This window comes from Vicia villosa, linkage group LG2, assembly GCF_029867415.1.
Source record: "Vicia villosa cultivar HV-30 ecotype Madison, WI linkage group LG2, Vvil1.0, whole genome shotgun sequence".
Taxonomy (NCBI): Eukaryota; Viridiplantae; Streptophyta; class Magnoliopsida; order Fabales; family Fabaceae; genus Vicia; species Vicia villosa.
Window position 1 is genome coordinate 46,305,573 of NC_081181.1, and position 17,476 is coordinate 46,323,048.

At 33.9% G+C, this 17,476-nt stretch overlaps 1 protein-coding gene across 6 annotated transcripts; it reads right to left on the reverse strand.

Moving 5' to 3' along the window:
* Positions 1-10,931: 10,931 nt before the first annotated feature.
* LOC131646133 (uncharacterized) lies at positions 10,932-14,576 on the reverse strand. 6 transcript variants are annotated; one of them, XR_009297306.1, is made up of 5 exons: positions 14,371-14,576; positions 13,146-13,197; positions 12,486-12,691; positions 11,948-12,046; positions 10,932-11,300 (listed from the first exon to the last, which is right to left on the reverse strand). XR_009297306.1 is itself a non-coding variant. In XM_058916274.1 (4 exons), exons 1-4 carry the CDS (start codon positions 14,515-14,517, stop codon positions 11,272-11,274), a joined length of 327 nt encoding a protein of 108 aa, XP_058772257.1. In that variant the 5' UTR covers positions 14,518-14,576; the 3' UTR covers positions 10,932-11,271. The 6 variants fall into 6 exon arrangements, 4 of the variants coding, with proteins under 4 accessions (XP_058772257.1, XP_058772256.1, XP_058772254.1 ...); XR_009297305.1 differs by having other exon boundaries at positions 14,009-14,576; XM_058916274.1 differs by lacking the exon at positions 12,486-12,691.
* Between the last annotated feature and the right edge of the window lie 2,900 nt (positions 14,577-17,476).

Below are 17,476 nucleotides of genomic sequence, written 5' to 3' on the forward strand. Positions count from 1 at the left end.
GAAAAACCTGCGTTAACCGGAAGGATTGCTCGCTGGCAAATGTTGTTATCAGAATATGATATTGAATACCGAGCTCAAAAAGCTGAAAAGGAAGTGTGTTGGCAGAGTACCTCGCTCACCAACCAATTGATGATCATCAATCTATCAGAATGGACTTCCCGGATGAAGATATAATGTATTTGAGAGCTCAAGATTGGGATGAACCGTTGCCAGAAGAAGGACCAGAGCCTGGATCCAAATGGGATTTAATTTTTGATGGAGCTTCTAATGTTCATGGCCATGGTATTGGTGCTGTGATTATCACTCCACAAGGTTCGCATGTTCCTTTCACTGCAAGGATATGTTTTGATTATACAAATAATATTGCTGAATATGAAGCTTGCATCATGGGGCTTGAAGAGGCCATTAATCTGAGAATTAAGATTCTTGATGTTTATGGAGATTCTGCGCTTGTGATTAATCAGATTAAAGGAGAATGGGAAACTCGTCATCCTGGCTTGATCCCTTACAAAGATTACGCTAGAAGGTTGTTGACGTTCTTTAACAAAGTTGAATTCCACCACATCCCTCGAGGTGAGAATCAGATGGCTGAAGCATTAGCCACATTGTCCTCCATGTACAAAGTGAACTTTCATAATGAAGAACCTCGAATTACAATCAGGCGTCTTGATAGACCTGCTCATGTATTTACCGTTGAGGAATCAACAGATGAAAAGCCTTGGTATTTCGATATTAAGCATTTCCTTCAGACTAAAGAGTACCCACTTGGGGCATCAAATAAGGATAAGAAAACTTTGAGGAGATTGGCTGGCAGTTTCTTCATCAATGCGGATATTTTGTATAAGAGAAATTATGACATGGTTTTGCTCAGATGCGTGGATAGACACGAAGCAGACATGTTGATGCATGAAATTCATGAAGGTTCTTTTGGTACTCATGCCAATGGACATTCGATGGCTAAAAAGATGCTTAGAACAGGTTACTATTGGCTGACAATGGAATCTGATTGCTACAAGTTTGTAAAGAAGTGTCATAAGTGCCAAGTGTATGCTGACAAGATTCATGTGCCTCCGACAATTCTCAATGTCATTTCCTCTCCATGGCCTTTCTCTATGTGGGGTATTGATATGATTGGTATGATTGAACCCAAGGCTTCGAACGGACATCGATTCATCCTGGTAGCAATCGATTACTTTACCAAATGGGTAGAAGCTGCTTCATATGCTAATGTGACAAGGCAAGTTGTGGTCAGATTTATCAAGAACAACATCATTTGCAGATATGGTGTACCGAGAAAAATCATCACAGATAATGGCTCGAATTTGAATAATAGCATGATGAGAGAACTCTATGAAAGTTTCAACATTGAACATCACAACTCTTCGCCTTATAGGCCAAAAATGAATGGAGCTGTTGAAGCAGCAAATAAGAATATTAAGAAGATTGTGCAAAAGATGGTTGTTACGTACAAGGACTGGCATGAGATGCTCCCATTTGCTTTGCATGGGTATCGTACATCTGTTCTTACTTCAACCGGGGCAACCCCCTTTTCTTTGGTTTATGGTATGGAAGCAGTGCTCCCTATTGAGGTTGAGATTCCATCATTGAGAGTTTTAATGGAAACCAAGTTATCTGAGGCTGAGTGGTGTCAGAGCAGGTTTGATCAATTGAATTTGATAGAAGAAAAGAGAATGACGGCTTTATGACATGGTCAGCTATACCAAAAAAGAATGAAGAAAGCTTTTGATAAGAAGGTTCGACCTCGTGTATTCGGAGAAGGCGACCTCGTGCTCAAAAGGATCTTGTCTTTCACCTCTGATTCAAGGGGCAAGTGGACTCCTAATTTCGAAGGACTCTACGTTGTTAAGAAAGCCTTCTCTGGCGGTGCATTAATTCTTACAACTATGGATGGAGAGGAGCTCCCACGTCCCGTGAATGCTGATGTAGTCAAGAAATACTTCGCCTAAAAATAATAAAAGAACAACTCGCTAAGTTGAAAACCCGAAAGGGCGGCTTAGGCAAAAAAGAGCGTCTCGGTGGATCGAAAACCCGAAAGGGCGGTCCAGGCAAAAATTAGAGACATAAACAGAATAAAATACCCAGTGGACTGAAAACCCGAAAGGGCGACCCAGGAAAAAGTTAGGGATTTATGGCAAGTAACTACATCGGACAAGACTTGATCATCAGCAGTCATCTGTTTATCATGAGAAGTTCAACACATTTCAACGGAAGCCTTTGCTCAGGAATTCCAAGTTGAGAGAGAGGATAGGGTCATTACATTTCAATGTACCTTTTCCACAAAATTACCATTTTCCAAACTTTGTAATAATCCATGGGGTCTTGCCTTTTGCAGGCTACCATCCTATTAAAAAAGTTTGAGCCTTTACCCTTTATTGGCAATCTTATTTCTTTCGTATCTCTCAAAATGTCATTTATTGTTGATAGTAATTTTTGAAACAAAGAGAAAATTGATCTCAACAAAATCCTTTTTGAAAAAATATATAAAAGGAAGTTTTACTTTGATTCATGAGTGCATTACAAGGAATGGATATGTTGATGTATTCATGTGCAAAAGAGGAAGAATATGTTCCACTCAATGTACCTTTGGCCTGGTTCGAATATGATGTAAAACTCAGATGCTGTGTTCTCTCAGCTCCAATGTTCCCCTGGTGTTGGATAGCATTTATTCTGAAGCCATCAAAAGATTGTTATAGCAGTTTTTGCTCTAGTGTTCAGCTCGAGACATGCTTGATTGTTATTTTTGTACTCTATCTCTTGAGTTAATTCTTGTGCTAAGTTTTGGCAGCATTAACATGCATCAAAAACAGTCATGCATTCATACTTGCTAGCATGAAGTTTATTTGTCAATCAGATTGCTCTTTCATTTAGAGTGTCTTTAGGCAGAAAATACTCGTTTTCCTTGAAATCCCCACTGAATTTGTTTCTATGTGGATAATATGTTTCAGTTATTCTGTTCAGATGCCTACGAACAGAAAACCAGTGAGTTTCTCCCTCACCTGGTCCAGTCTTTTTGGCAGCTTCTTTCCATTTGGCCATGGATTGAATTGTGGTCGCTGGATGATGAATGTTGAGATTGTGCATTTGTGTTTGCATCCTCAATCTTTGAAAAAAGCAAGTGCTATTGATGGCTCCTTATCGTTAGTGGTACGGCGGTACATCCCTTTTCTACCTCCAGTGGAACGTTGGTAGCTCACCATCAGTGGAACGTTGGTGTATTCTCTTTCATCGTCAGTGGTACGTCGATGAATTTCTCTTTAATACCTTCAGTGGAAAGTTGGTATATGTTATCGTCAATGGTACGGCGGTACATCTCTTTCATCGTCAGTGGTACATCGATGAATTCCTCTTTAATACCTTCAGTGGAACGTTGGTATATGTTATCGTCAGTGGTACGGCGGTACACCTCTTTCATCGTCAGTGGTACGTCGATGAATTTCTCTTTAATACCTTCAGTGGAACGTTGGTATATGTTATCGTCAGTGGTACGGCGGTACATCTCTTTCATCGTCAGTGGTACGTCGATGAATTTCTATTTAATACCTTCAGTGGAACGTTGGTATGTGTTATCGTCAGTGGTACGGAGGTACATCTCTTTCATCGTCAGTGGTACGTCGATGAATTTCTCTTTAATACCTTTAGTAAAACGTTGGTATGTGTTATCGTCAATGGTACGGCGGTACATCTCTTTCATCGTCAGTGGTACGTCGATGAATTTCTCTTTAATACCTTCAGTGGAACGTTGGTATGTGTTATCGTCAGTGGTACGGCGGTACATCTCTTTCATCGTCAGTGGTACGTCGATGAATTTCTCTTTAATACCTTCAGTAGAACGTTGGTATATGTTATCGTCCGTGGTACGGCAGTACATCTCTTCATATCATCAGTGGAACGATGGTGTGTTTTCTGTTAACGGAAGATTGGCATTCTGATTCATGATGCATATTTTCTCATCCCCAGTGAAAGAGGATGCCCCCTTTCTCATCTCCGGCGAAAGGTGATGCTTTAACCTCTCTGGTGCGAAATGTTTTCCCCAGAGAAGTTTCATTTCCCACCAAAGTTTCGTCTCTCCAACAAAGTCTTGCCTTCCCCAGTGAAGTTCTGCCCATAAGACATTTGTTTCCCCAGTGGAATTCCTTTTCCTCCCCGGTGTTGCCGTGTTTTATCCTCATCATATACATTCATTAAACATTGCATAGCATCTTAGGTTCAAAAATTGTGTTTTATATATTTAAGTCTCTTCGATTTCGTCAAAACGAAGATTTCCAATCATCGTATCTCCGAATCGAAGAAACTTAAATAGGGGCATCTGTCATACCCCAATTTTTGACCCTAAGATCATATATCATTCATATCCCAATCATTAATCAAGAGCTTCACTTGGAAGTTTTGTTTGTGGTGTTGCACTCACCTCATCAATAAGAGGGACCATCAAGCACCAATAATTGTTTATCTTGTATGCATATTATACTAACCCAATTACCAAAAATATTGCTTTCTTTCTTTGTATGCTTTTGTTTTGTAGGTACTAAGCCAAGACATCCATAAGCAAGGCATTTTCCACATTTTTGGCAGCATGAAATCGATTTCCCTCCTGGGTAAATCGATTTACCTAGTGTATTTTGCGCCAAATTCTCTTCTGGAACAGAGTGAAATCGATTTCACTCCTGGGGAAATCGATTTCCTTAGGGCGAAATTAAAAAAAAAAATAGAGAGGGAAGCTTGATTTGATTTTGGCACCTATTTTCTTTGACCATTTTTGTCATTTTACCAATTTGCCACCTCACTAAAGTTAATTCCCTTCATTAATTCCATTTTGACCTCATTTTACCATTTAAACACCAATTAAACACAAGATTAATTACCAAATGCCAAATGACCAAATTGCCACTACTCTTACTCTCATCCTATAAATAGAGGTCTCTACACTCTCATTTCTCAAGCTTGGAGAGCCAAAAAATTGCTTGCAAATTCATTTCTCACCCTTTCCAAAACCCTCACCCAAAGTTCATTCTCATAGGATTAGTGAGATTCACATTGAATCTTACTAATTTTGAACTAAACCTTCTACATTTCACTCTTTTCTTTGTTTGTTCATCTCCAATTTTGAAGGATCTACACACTTTGTGCTTGTTCTTGAAGCTACTCCAAGATTTTTGTTCAAGAAGTGGTAATTTGCTAAATCCATGATGTAGATCTTTGTTGTTTTGGTTTAATGCATCTTAGATGCTACATTGATGATATTTGTTGGTTTTGTGATGGAAATTTCGTGCTCAAGTTGATGTGTGACCATAAGGTGTTTGTATATTTGTTCAAATCAAGTTTCATGCCTTTAAATGATGTTTTTGCTGAAATTTGCACTGGTGAAATCGATTTCCTTAAGGCTGAAATCGATTTCATGCTGTACGTAACTTGTTTTTTTTTTGAAAACTGCACTATGGAAATCGATTTCCCTCTGCATGAAATCGATTTCCTGCTGAGCAGAATGTGTTTTTTTGCCTTTTTTGACTTGTTTTTGGTTCTAACTCATCTTCTACTCCTTTCTTTTGATATTTTCTTTGAATCACAAGTTAGAGGCCTAATTTCTCTCTAATTTCAATGGACTTAGGGCGTCGATAGGATGAGAATCCAAATCCGCAAAATTAAGTGATTGAAATTATGGACGAAAGGAGCTTTTAATGTGGTTCCATCTTTTGTTTCTCTTTATTTTGATCGATGAAAGTCTTAATACCTTGAGAATTCTTATGGATTCTTGGTAAAGACTAGATCACTCACCATTTTTCTTTTCGTGCGGTATTGCTTTCGGAGAGTGATCTACATATCGCTTCTCTCGCATGCATTAGCACATAAAGTTTTGACCGGCCTCGTTGTAGGGTGATTTCTACATAAATCACTTGGCGATCTGCTTAACATAGCGCAATATTTCGTGTCCCGAATCAAAAAGATCAAATATGGAAGAGAATTGTATGCGGTTGATTTAAGACTTATGGAGGTTTGTCATGTAGTCGCTATGATTTTATCAAGCTTCTGATAAATGTCCATTGAATTTAAATCCGAGAACATCCTTCACTCACCATCGATCTTCATTACTAACTTTGATAACATACTTGACAAGTTTCAAGATGGTTATCTTTAACATCTAACAATTGACTTTAATTTCCGCAATTTATTATATTGCTCTTTATATTTTGCTTTATGCTTTATCATTTCATCATATTTACATTCCGCTATTTTCTCTTTGTCCATTTGGACACTATGTTTATGCTTCCGCTATTTTCTTTTTGTCCACTTGGACCATACTTTACTTTTATGCTAAAACACTAATAAATAACAAAAATCTAAAAAACATTTAAAGCTCTCTTTCGGACTATTGGTTACTATCCCAAGCATTTTGGAGATTCGGACTTATGGACTTAGTACCTCTGGACCCTTACGATATTATTACTCTGTTGTTATTCTGTCTGTCTGGCATTGGATTGTTGTCTGTTTGTGCATGCAGGTATTTCCTTGAAAGCCCTTGATGGTTAATTCCAAGGCATTGATATAAGGATTTTACCCGAAAACAGCCGTTACTCTGCCCGATTTTCGTCAGAATTTTAATGTGCTTAATGCAAAGTGGTGCTAAGATAATAAGTTCATTTGGATCCCCAAGTAATGTGTTGGTTTGGTATTGATAAGTCCAAAGGATGGGAAATCTACCTTGATTCACAATGTCAAGTGTTGGCTTCTTATTTTGGTTAGACCGTTTCTTTCCTTAGCTTTTATTTTACGCAATAGGATAGCCTCTTCATCTCCTCCCATTCTTAAATTTTCAAAGTCTTCTCCCTTTTTCAAAAACCTTCTTATGTTTGCAATCTTTTCAAAACCTTTTCTTTAAAAAATATCTTTTGCCCTTAGTGGCTTTTCTTCAAAAGTTTAGACACTATTAATTGTCGGAACGAGTGGTTATACCCCACGATTTTGAAATTGATTGATATAATGAGATCTTTTCCGCGTGAGAGAGCTAGTGGCATACTCGTCGATTTTATCCGAGTTGGAGCCCTTCTTTCATTTGCGATGCAAAGAACCCGTTTGTTCTCATGCTCAAGATCAATGGCTGAGTATTTCTCTCCGACGACGATAAAGTGTTTATTCGTTTTTAAAACGTTTTTCCCTTTTAAGTGGAACTACATTAGCTCTGACTTCTCCATTGCACCGAGGAGGTATGTAGGCACAAGGCTTAATGTCTTGTCGAGCTTATTTTAAAAATAAAATAAACTCTCTTTTTTTAGCACACACGACACAAATTTTCAAAAAGGTTCCTGTGGAATACCACAGATATGAGGGGTGCTTAAAACCTTCCCCTTGTATAATCAACACCCGAACCTGAGTTCTCTTTTTGTTTTAAAAACAAACTTTGGGTTTTACGTTCTTTTCCCTTTTCCTTTGGAAACAAGCGCGGTGGCGATTTCAAACGAAATATTGAGTCGAGTCAATTCCATGGCTTCGATCTCAGATTTTCCCCGCTACACCTAGGTACAAGCATAAGGCGAGATGTGCATATCATTATAATAGTCCTGGTCACGACACAGAGGATTATGGACCATTGAAGCATAGGTTTCAAGACCTAATTGACGAAATATTATGACTATACATGATTTTGTATGCTTTTTGGTTAATATTAAAAATATTATGACTTAGTTAAAATATGATTTTTATGTGTATGATTTTATAGTATTTGAAATATTATGACTGTACATGAAATAAAACTAAATGCTGTATATGAAATAGGGTGTAAATAGATTTAAATATAATATAATTGTTCATTCATAAATGGCGTATTTACACCCGATTTTTATAAAAATAGGGTGTAATTAAGAACGTATCTATACCCGATTTTTATTAAAATAGGGTGTAATTAAGAACGTATCTACACCTGATTTTTATTAAAATTGGGTGTAATTAAGAACGTAATTACACCCGATTTTTATTAAAATAGGGTGTAATTAAGAACGTATCTACACCCTATTTTTATTAAAATAGGGTGTAATTAAAAACGTAATTATGCCCAATTAATCCCGATTTTTGTTAAAATAGGGTGTAACGTAAAACGTATTTACACCCGATATTTTTAAAATGGGAAGTAATTAAGAACATATTTACACCCGATTTTAATTAAAATATGGTGTAAACTAGAACGTATTTACACCCGTTTTAAACGGGTGTAAATTCGTTAGACATTTCTCACCCGGTGGATATACACCCGATTTTTATTAAAAATAATGGGTGTAAATTTAATAAAAAACGGATGTAAATTAATATTTTTGTACTAGTGATTAAACCTTAAAATTTGAAAGTGAATATGAATATTGTATTTAAACTAATAATATAAATATTTTGATTGTCATTATTATTATTATTATTATTACTATTATTATTATTTATATTAGTATTATTATTATTATCTATCATATAAGAAAATTAGGTGTTCTTAAAAACCCCTAATTACCCTTCTTATTCCATAATCATCCACGAGGATGGGTTAAGCATTAAGCAACCAAACTTATTTTGTGTTAATTCAAAATTTAATAAAACAATCCTCATTCAAAGCGGCAAAATTGTTTCACCTATTCTGTACAAACCTCTCACACGTCTTTTCTCGCTCTTCCACGTTCTTGCTCTCTTTCTCTCTCAGATTTTTCTCTGCAACTGATTCCTTCTTCCCTTCTTCTTCCTTCTTCCTCTTCTGCTTTCTTCATCCTCTTCTTTACAACCCGTATCCGATTGATTGTTGTTCGTTCAGGAAGTATGAATTTGAATAAATTTTCTGCAAAGCCATGTAAATTGGAGTTTTACGGTGTTGGTCAAGGTGGAGAACTTATGTTCCTCAAAAGTGTTTACAAAGACGTAATAGTTTGTGGAGTTGATAAAAGAAAAAACACATAAGAGGTGTGTGAAAAGTGTTCATTTAATTTCTGAATCTAAAATTTCACTGCCGGAATAGTAATAACCAACTTTCACCTAAGTTGTTGGCTCACGCGGAAGCGGTGTAACACCCCTTACTAACCCCGCAGCAATTTAAAACAATTATTCAGAGTACATGAAATAAGGGTGCCACAATTCATAATATATAAACATCATTCAGTCATGTCATGCATTCACTGAGGTAATCATCATAAATTAAAACGGTTCATGTTAACACAGCGGAAATTTATCAAAAACGGACTAAGTTTAACATCTTCAAAACTTATCCTTCAAAACATCAAAACATAACTAGAGTCATAATCATAAACTCTAAACAATCGCGTCCCCAGTGTTACAACTATCAGAGCATGACACCTGACGCTACTAAAACACTGACTCATGAGCTAATCCTCACCGAGTCGAACAGCCGCTATCCTCAATCTGAAAATGACAACATGTAAGGGTGAGTCTCATCATAATTAACAAATGTTATAAGGTTATAAAGCCATAACACATCACAGTTGTATCATTCACCCAATTGTTTCATAAACAGACATTCACAACAAGCAAACCAAAATCAATACATCATTAATATTTACAACACTGGAATACATCCAATCATGTTATAAATTATGCATATGTATGAACTGACACTATGCATGTGGTACCAATCATCATCAAATGGGGATAACCCATGACCGATCCAACATCGTCCAAGATACGGCCCTGCCAGCACAGATTCCACACGATGGGAATCATGCCCTTCACTGATCCAACACACCCTTATGGATACAGTATCATCAATGAACATGAATGAATGCAACATATACAACATACTTATACCATCATCATCATCATCATCATCAACATCATCATCATCATGCAAGTATGTTCATATATATTCACATCATTCAATTACAATTCTATCATCATCATATAGAAAACATACACGTATTTGCACCAATCATCATACTCAATAAGAATAGCATACATGTATTTTCATCATTCTAAAAACCAATCAATCATCATCATATAGATTATCCTACAAGGTTCGTTTAGCTCAAAACGGCGCATCAAACGGACCAACGGTTAAAAAGTTATGTATCTTTGAACTTTTAAAATATCTCAAAACACCAACAGCACGCGGCGCCATCACCAGTTCGCGGCGCGCACTGAGCGTCCCAAAATTCATTGACTCTCTGCCAAGCTGTTCGCGGCGCAAACATCCACACGCGGCGCGAAACGAGAAAAAAAGTTACGCTAAATTTCCGCAGGAAACGTGTTTCCTGCGGATTTTCCTGCGGTTTTGTGTCCCCTGCTAAAACCTTCGTGGGTAATATTTTTCGCAGGTAATTCCGCAGGTATTTCCGCAATTAAATCCGCAGGAAACAATTCGTAGATAAATCCGTAGGTAAATCCGCAGCTAATTCCGCAGGTAAATCTGCAGGAAAGGTATATCCGCAGGAAATTTCTTTCTCAAATTAAATAATTTTATTATTTTAATAAACTTTTGAACCATTATATATATTTAAATAACTATAATATAAAATAAAATTATAATTTTCAATTTATATTAAACTTGAATTCATAAACATAATTGGTAAGAAGTACTTACATAGTCATCAAAAATAAATTCATCATTTTTAAACTTGTGACCTTAAGTCTAAGGATCACAACAAATTCATCATTTTTAGTAATGGTGTGTGAAAAAGTAATGTAACTTAAAATAAGATCTTAAAGATAAAAAGATAAATTAGTTCTAAAATTTATTTATCTGTTAACCAAATATATATTTTTTTTTATTAAAATTATCTCTAAGAATTTAAAATGGGGATCACAAATCACATCTTTAATTTGCATTTCCTTGTACATTCAAGTCATCCGTCTTCAATAGGAGAATTGGCATGAACCACATTTTACCTCTAAAAAACCTACTAATACTAAATATAAGAAATGTGAATGGACATGGCTTAAAATAAGAAATTCCATTCTATCAAACTTCACATTTAGTAAATCAACCACACCTCAATCTTTAAGCTGTCTTGGACATAAAACAGTAAGGGTTACATATTATTGAAACTGACCACGATGCCAAAAAGCCAATAAATGAATTCATAACATATCCATACAATAGCTGCCTGGAAAATGGTTTATAGAATATTGTACTCAGAAACCCCCCAGCCTGTTCGCCCTGTTCCACTGAAGTTTCTTATCATGAAGTGCACTAAGGTGCTACATTGAATTGTTAACTTTAAAGTCAATGACACTAAGCTGTAATCCTAAACCGACCCTTGGCTACTCTTCGAGCAATTACCTTTTTGCCACCCTTGGTTGCCTTCCTGCTCAAGCAAAAGAAAAATCCTACTAAACAAAGAGTGCAAAAGTGAACATTCAAATTTGATTCCCTTAGCTTGATTTTAAATCAATAATTTGCCCTTTTGCATTTATTATCATATATTATTTTTTTATGAATTGGCTTGCAGCCATAAAGGGTCAAAGAAAAGCTTTAAAGAGTTATGAGATAGCTATGGGTAGGATCAATTAGAAGGAGAATAAATATTTTATTAGACAATAAATGGGGATTAATTAGGAACCTTCTAATATTAGTTGGAGATTAACTAAGATTATTTACTAGAAACTAGCAATTGGTTGCTGCTAAATTTATCCTAACTAATTCACAACTAATCCCTAACTAATTGAGAATGCATAAAAAAAATAACACCAGATAAAATGTTACAAAAAATATTAAAAAGAAAAGGGTGTGCTCATGGTTCCCTAGCTAGATTGTTTTTTTAAGAAAGTTTAGCTTGAAACTAACTTAAAGAAAAAAGCTAAAAGCAGACTAAAAAGTTACTTACATTTATATACTGTTTCATCAAAGTTTTTTATTTCAGAATACTTATCTCAACCATGAAGTTTCAAAGCAATGAGATTTTCAACGAAAAGTACACAGCAAGAAAAACAACCAAAAGTGCTTTTCTCATACCTTTCACTCTTCTTCTCATCATGTTTCCTCTTATTCTCATGAGAAACACAGAAGAATCATCACCATCATCATCTTCGTCGTCTCCTCCAAACATTTCTTCTGTCAGACAAAAAGAAGAAACGAAACAGATTGTCAAAACAGAATCTCCCAGCAACTCAATACGTTCCATAGAAAACTTTTCACATGATCTTAAAGTTGTAAGTGCTTCAAGAATCTGACAGACAAAAAGAAGAAACGAAACAGATTGTCATCATAAAAGCACAAATCAATGCGTATCCATTCTACAAAATCAAATTATAGAGGACAAACCAAAGAGCTAGGTATTTTGCGGGAGGCTACGGGTTTTTGGGTGATATATATAAAAGGATGTTTCCAAATTTCAACGAGTTTTGTTGCTTAGATATTTTGGAATGTGAGTCCCTAACATGCCTACCAACTGAATTCTTCAATTTGAAGTTTCTAACAAGATTTTGTCTCAGTGGTTCTATAGAAAACTTAATAGCGCTTCACTTAGACGGTACAGCAATTAAAGAACTACCTTCATCGTTGCATCATTTGGTCGGGCTTGAAGAATTGACTTTGCGAGGTTGCAGAAAGCTTAAGACTATTCCATCTTCCATTGGAAATCTCAGCAAACTTCTCAAATTACACCTTAATTACTATGAGTCACTTGAAACTTTTCCAAGCAGCATTTTCAAATTGAAGTTGACAGAACAGAATTATTGAACCAGATTATTGTGGACCCTAATACCAAGTTGTCACAGTATTAGTATTTTGATGGTATGCTTCAGATATTTTAGCATAAGATAGGTTGTCGCATTGTATTACTAATATAATGCTTTATGGAATTTTTTACAGAATTTGGTGAGTTCATTGGAAAAGAAAATTGATGAAACTGAAAAAAGGTATGAAGAGGAAACTAAAGTTAGTGAAGAAAGGTTGAAGCAAGCTTTGGATGCAGAATCGAAAGTAATCCAGATGAAGACTGCCATGCAAAGGTATGGTCCATGATTAAGTTTTGCTAATATCAAAGAAATATTTAATTGAACATTACGCCTCTGGTTCTAACTGTAATCATCCAGTTACCCTTTTTGCAAATTTCACAAAACATTAAATCAAATGAACTGAATTCTCAATTCAATCAGCTTTGCTAACAAGGAAGACCATATCTAGATGTTATCAATAAGCAAAGACTAACCTCCTCTGCTGTCCAGCCACCCTTGGCACGCCTTATAGGACCAGTTGTTCTCCTGTACAAACATATCACATGGTGTAAATCAGTTGCAACCATATGGTATTATGCATTGCATCATCTTCCCTCCCTAAGATATTTTGTACATATTAATAACAATTTGAAAAATAGATACCATTTCATTCAAGATATTCATAGTTCAGGATTCAAATTGGTGGATTTAAATTTTATCCAGGCAGAGATCTATGGACAGATATGGAAGAGTGGACTGTTGGAGTAGAAATTTCAAAAATCCATCATTTTTAACCTAATTGGAGAGTTGATATAAGTGGCTGAAAAAAATTATCAGATATGAATGCATGGAGATAAGGTCTTATGGTTCAATATACTACAAAGTGTTTTCATGTTTTATACACAAACAATAACAGTTTTACCAAACAAGGCATTTCTAAAACACGACAAACATTGAAGTATCGTGAAAGTATAAACAATCTTGTTTGATTTTCCATCCCCTAAAAAAATCACGATACAAACCCCTAAAAAAATAGTAAAATTCAAAGTAAATCTCATCACAAGGAAGCTATGAAGCACAGACACCGGAAATACGACACCAACACTAACACGTTGACACCAGTAATAATTTTAAAAACTGAATAAATTAAACGTAATCACAAAAGAAGATTGAATGTATGATAACAAAAGAAGAAGAAAAAAACACTACCTCAATCCCCTAAATGTAAATCTAATTTTTTTAAAATATTTCTAAATAAAAATCACATTTCATTCAAACTATCAGATAAAATTATTTTTATTTTCAAATCTATTCTATACTGCTTATAAATTATATCACTAAAAGCTAGAAAACCTACCTGATGACTTTCATGCGTGGGATTAAAAGAGCATCCTGGAGGATCAACCTCTAGTGCCGCAATATGAGCGAGCGAGAAAGAAATAATCCGGTTAGGACATTTCATCGAACACCTTGCGAGCGAGAACAAAATCCGCATTTTTCTTCATTTCAACCGGTAAGTGCTTATCCAATTTAGGTTTATGAAGTTGTATACTCGTGTTAATTTTAATTCAAACTCTTCACCAAAATCGAATCACAATCAAACTGTAATAGAACCCAGTAATAGAACCCGTAATTGAGTCGAAACCGTAAAAATGCCAGAATTCCAAAATGCAACCAATTCTGAACTGAAACAAAACTCGATTTGAAATCAAAACAAACCTGTGAAAAAGCTGCTCGAATCCAAACTCTAAACTGAGTTGAAACCTCCACACTCGAACCAAAACGGCAATGATACACGAAGACGCAGGAGCATTCGACGGGAGGACTCGCGAGGGTGGATAGAGAGAGATTCAGTGCAACCTTCATGTGGATGGAGGCGATTCACGACAAGAGAAGAGAGAAACAGAGCTTCAGATTGAAACACGATTAGATTTTTCTTTCTATATAAAATTTATAAATTTAAAATCCTATATATAATTTGATATTTTAATAATATTATTATTAGAGTAGTAGGATTAAAACTTTATAATAATAATAATTAACAATTGAACATGTATAATTTTCTATAACTCAAAATGTATAACTGATAATGAGATTAAATTTAAAATTTAGAAATAATTTTAAAATATATTAAAAGAGAAATTAATAAAGTATATATAATATTCATTTCAGTAAATTATTTTTTTAATAGTTGATTATTTGGTCCAATATATGACACATAGTAGGTTCGATTCCTATTCTATAAATTTTATCAGATTTTTATTTTCAATTTTTTATATATTTTTTAATTTTATTATTCAAAATTATCATACCATTTATTAAAATATAAATTGAAGAATAACATTAAATTTTAAAAACTAGCTTTTATTAAACTTTAAAAAAATTACTATTATTTTTAGAAATCATTTAGATGTATTAAATTTTTGGGAAATATTAATTTAAGATATTGTCTTCCTGGTAGATTCTTTGGTCCAATATGAGTTACATAATAGGTTCAATTCACATATGAGAAATGTTTAAGTAATTAATAAAATTAAAAAATGAAAATTTTCAACAATTATGAAATATATCAATTATTAAAAACTAAGATTGAAATTAAAATTAAAAACTAATTCAAATACATTATAAAAATAATTACTAACATAGAAAAAATAAGGATTAAAAATTAAAATTAAACTAAATAAAAAATACTATAAAAAAATTAGAAGAATAAAAAAATAATAATTAAAATAGATACTCGTTGGAAAATCCGCAGAAAAATTTCCTGCGGAATTACCTGCAGATTTTGTATTATAGTTTGGTTTTGTTATGATAAATATCCGCAGTAAATTCCGCAGGAAAGTTTCCTGCGAAATTACCTGTGGATTGTATAGTGTAGTGAGATATTTTCTTTGAAATATAAATTCCGCAGAAAAATCCGCAGGTATTCCTGTGGAATTTTCTGCCAAATTTTAATCCGCAGAAAATTTTATTTTAGGATGAAATTCCCAGGAAAATCCGCAGGTATTCCTGCAGAATATTTTCCACAGGAAATTCCGCAGGTAAATCGAGTATTTCTAGTAGTGATACTAATAATTCAAATATTTTTATATGCGAAAAAATTAAAGGCGCGGGTTTTGTTCTGCTTATCTTTTAACTTCTACAGCCATATCTTTTATAATTAATAAACTTTTGGTTAATCAATTTTGTCTTTCATTTTATTTTTGAAAGAAATGTGTATACCGTACCAATACCGTGCGAAGGCACGAAATTTTTTATATTTATGAAACTCTAATATTTTTATTTTTGCTACGGGAAAATATACAATTGATCCAAATATTAGTATGTATGAAAAAAATTATATTTATTCTATAAATATAACCAAAAAATATGTTTTTCTTTTAGAAATAATAAACTTTCTCGATTAAATAATTTTGTATTTCTGTTATTTCATTCTTATTATATTTTAGAAACAAATTCGCGTAACACATCTGGACCTGTACAAGCACACGAGTGTCCATATTAGAGTTCCTACAAACCCACATGTTATTACATTTTTTGTACCATTAAAAAAAATAAAAGTAAATATATTTAAAATAATGTATGAATTCAAACACGGGAAAAATAAGTTTTTGATTAAAATATTTTTATACATAATGTCAAAACATGAATAATATTTATATACGGGAAATATATGGCTGATCCTAATACTTTTATATATGAAAAAAAATTCTATTTATGCTTCAAATAAAAATAAAAAAAATGTCTTTCTTTAAAAATAATAAACTCTTTTGGTTATTCAATTTTACTTTTATTTCTTTTTAGTCTTATTACATTTTGAAAACAGTGCGCGTAACACACCAGTACCCGTGCGAACGCACGGGTATCCCACTAATTATTATTATGTTTGAACTAATCCAATTAAATAATTATTTTTATTTTTGTGGTATAAATATGTGTTATTAATAATTATTTTTATTTAATGTGTTGGTTTTATAAATGGAATTTAACGTTAAGAGTTTTTTATATTCCAATTTTTTTTTGTTAAGGAGTTATTTTTATTAAAGAGTTTTTACCTCTTTTTAATTTTTCTGTTTGCCCTTACCTATAAAATAAATTAAAAATAAAAGAAAATTTACTAACTCTTAATATAAATTTAAAGTATTAATTAATTAATTAATGAAATCAAATTTAATTTTCAAATAACTGTGAATAGTGTTAATTTAAATGTTTAAAATTTTACTGTAATAATAAATTATTTAGCAAACTATTTTATTTGTGACTTTATTTTAAATATTAAATGTTTACCAAATCACAAAAAAAATTTACATGTAAAGAAACACTTGAATACAATTATTTTTTTCTCATTTAAATTGTTGTCTAAATTTTGTGGGTTTAACATTTAATGACATAATTAATTCCCACGTGTCTCTAGTGAGAGAAGCTCCAACTTCTCTCTAAGACTCATCGTGTTCCCCCTCCCCCTTTTCTCCCTTCTAGGGTTTCAAGCGGCGGATCTACCTCCCCCAGTTATCTGGTCCTTTTCTCCAAAATTGTTTTTGGTTTTTCCCATACTTTTGTGGCTTCAATCTCTCTATCTGTTTTAACGGAGATATGGTCTTACTAGTTCAGCAGACATGGAAAAGTGGAAGAGTTTTCAACTGTCGAAGGAAGAGAAGGAAAGGGTTACGGTCGAGGCGGAGGAAGGTGGTGAAGACGAGATTTTTCAGCGAACATTAGCAGGGAAGTTGTGGACTGAAAATAGCTTCAACTCGAGAGCATTCACAAGCACAATGATAAGCGCCTGGAGATTGAAAAACCCGGTGGAGGTACAAGAGCTTAACAA

Bases quoted from the DNA above. Each gene is read 5' to 3' on its own strand.
- LOC131646133 (XM_058916271.1), bottom strand. From the start codon at position 14,517: ATGAAGGTTGCACTGAATCTCTCTCTATCCACCCTCGCGAGTCCTCCC. The intron at 13,198-14,370 runs GTTTGTTTTGAT...ATGTTTGTACAG, and splicing joins TTCGAGCAGCTTTTTCACAG to GAGAACAACTGGTCCTATAA. The intron at 12,047-13,145 runs GTTAGTCTTTGC...TTTGTCTGACAG, and splicing joins GTGGCTGGACAGCAGAGGAG to AAGAAATGTTTGGAGGAGAC.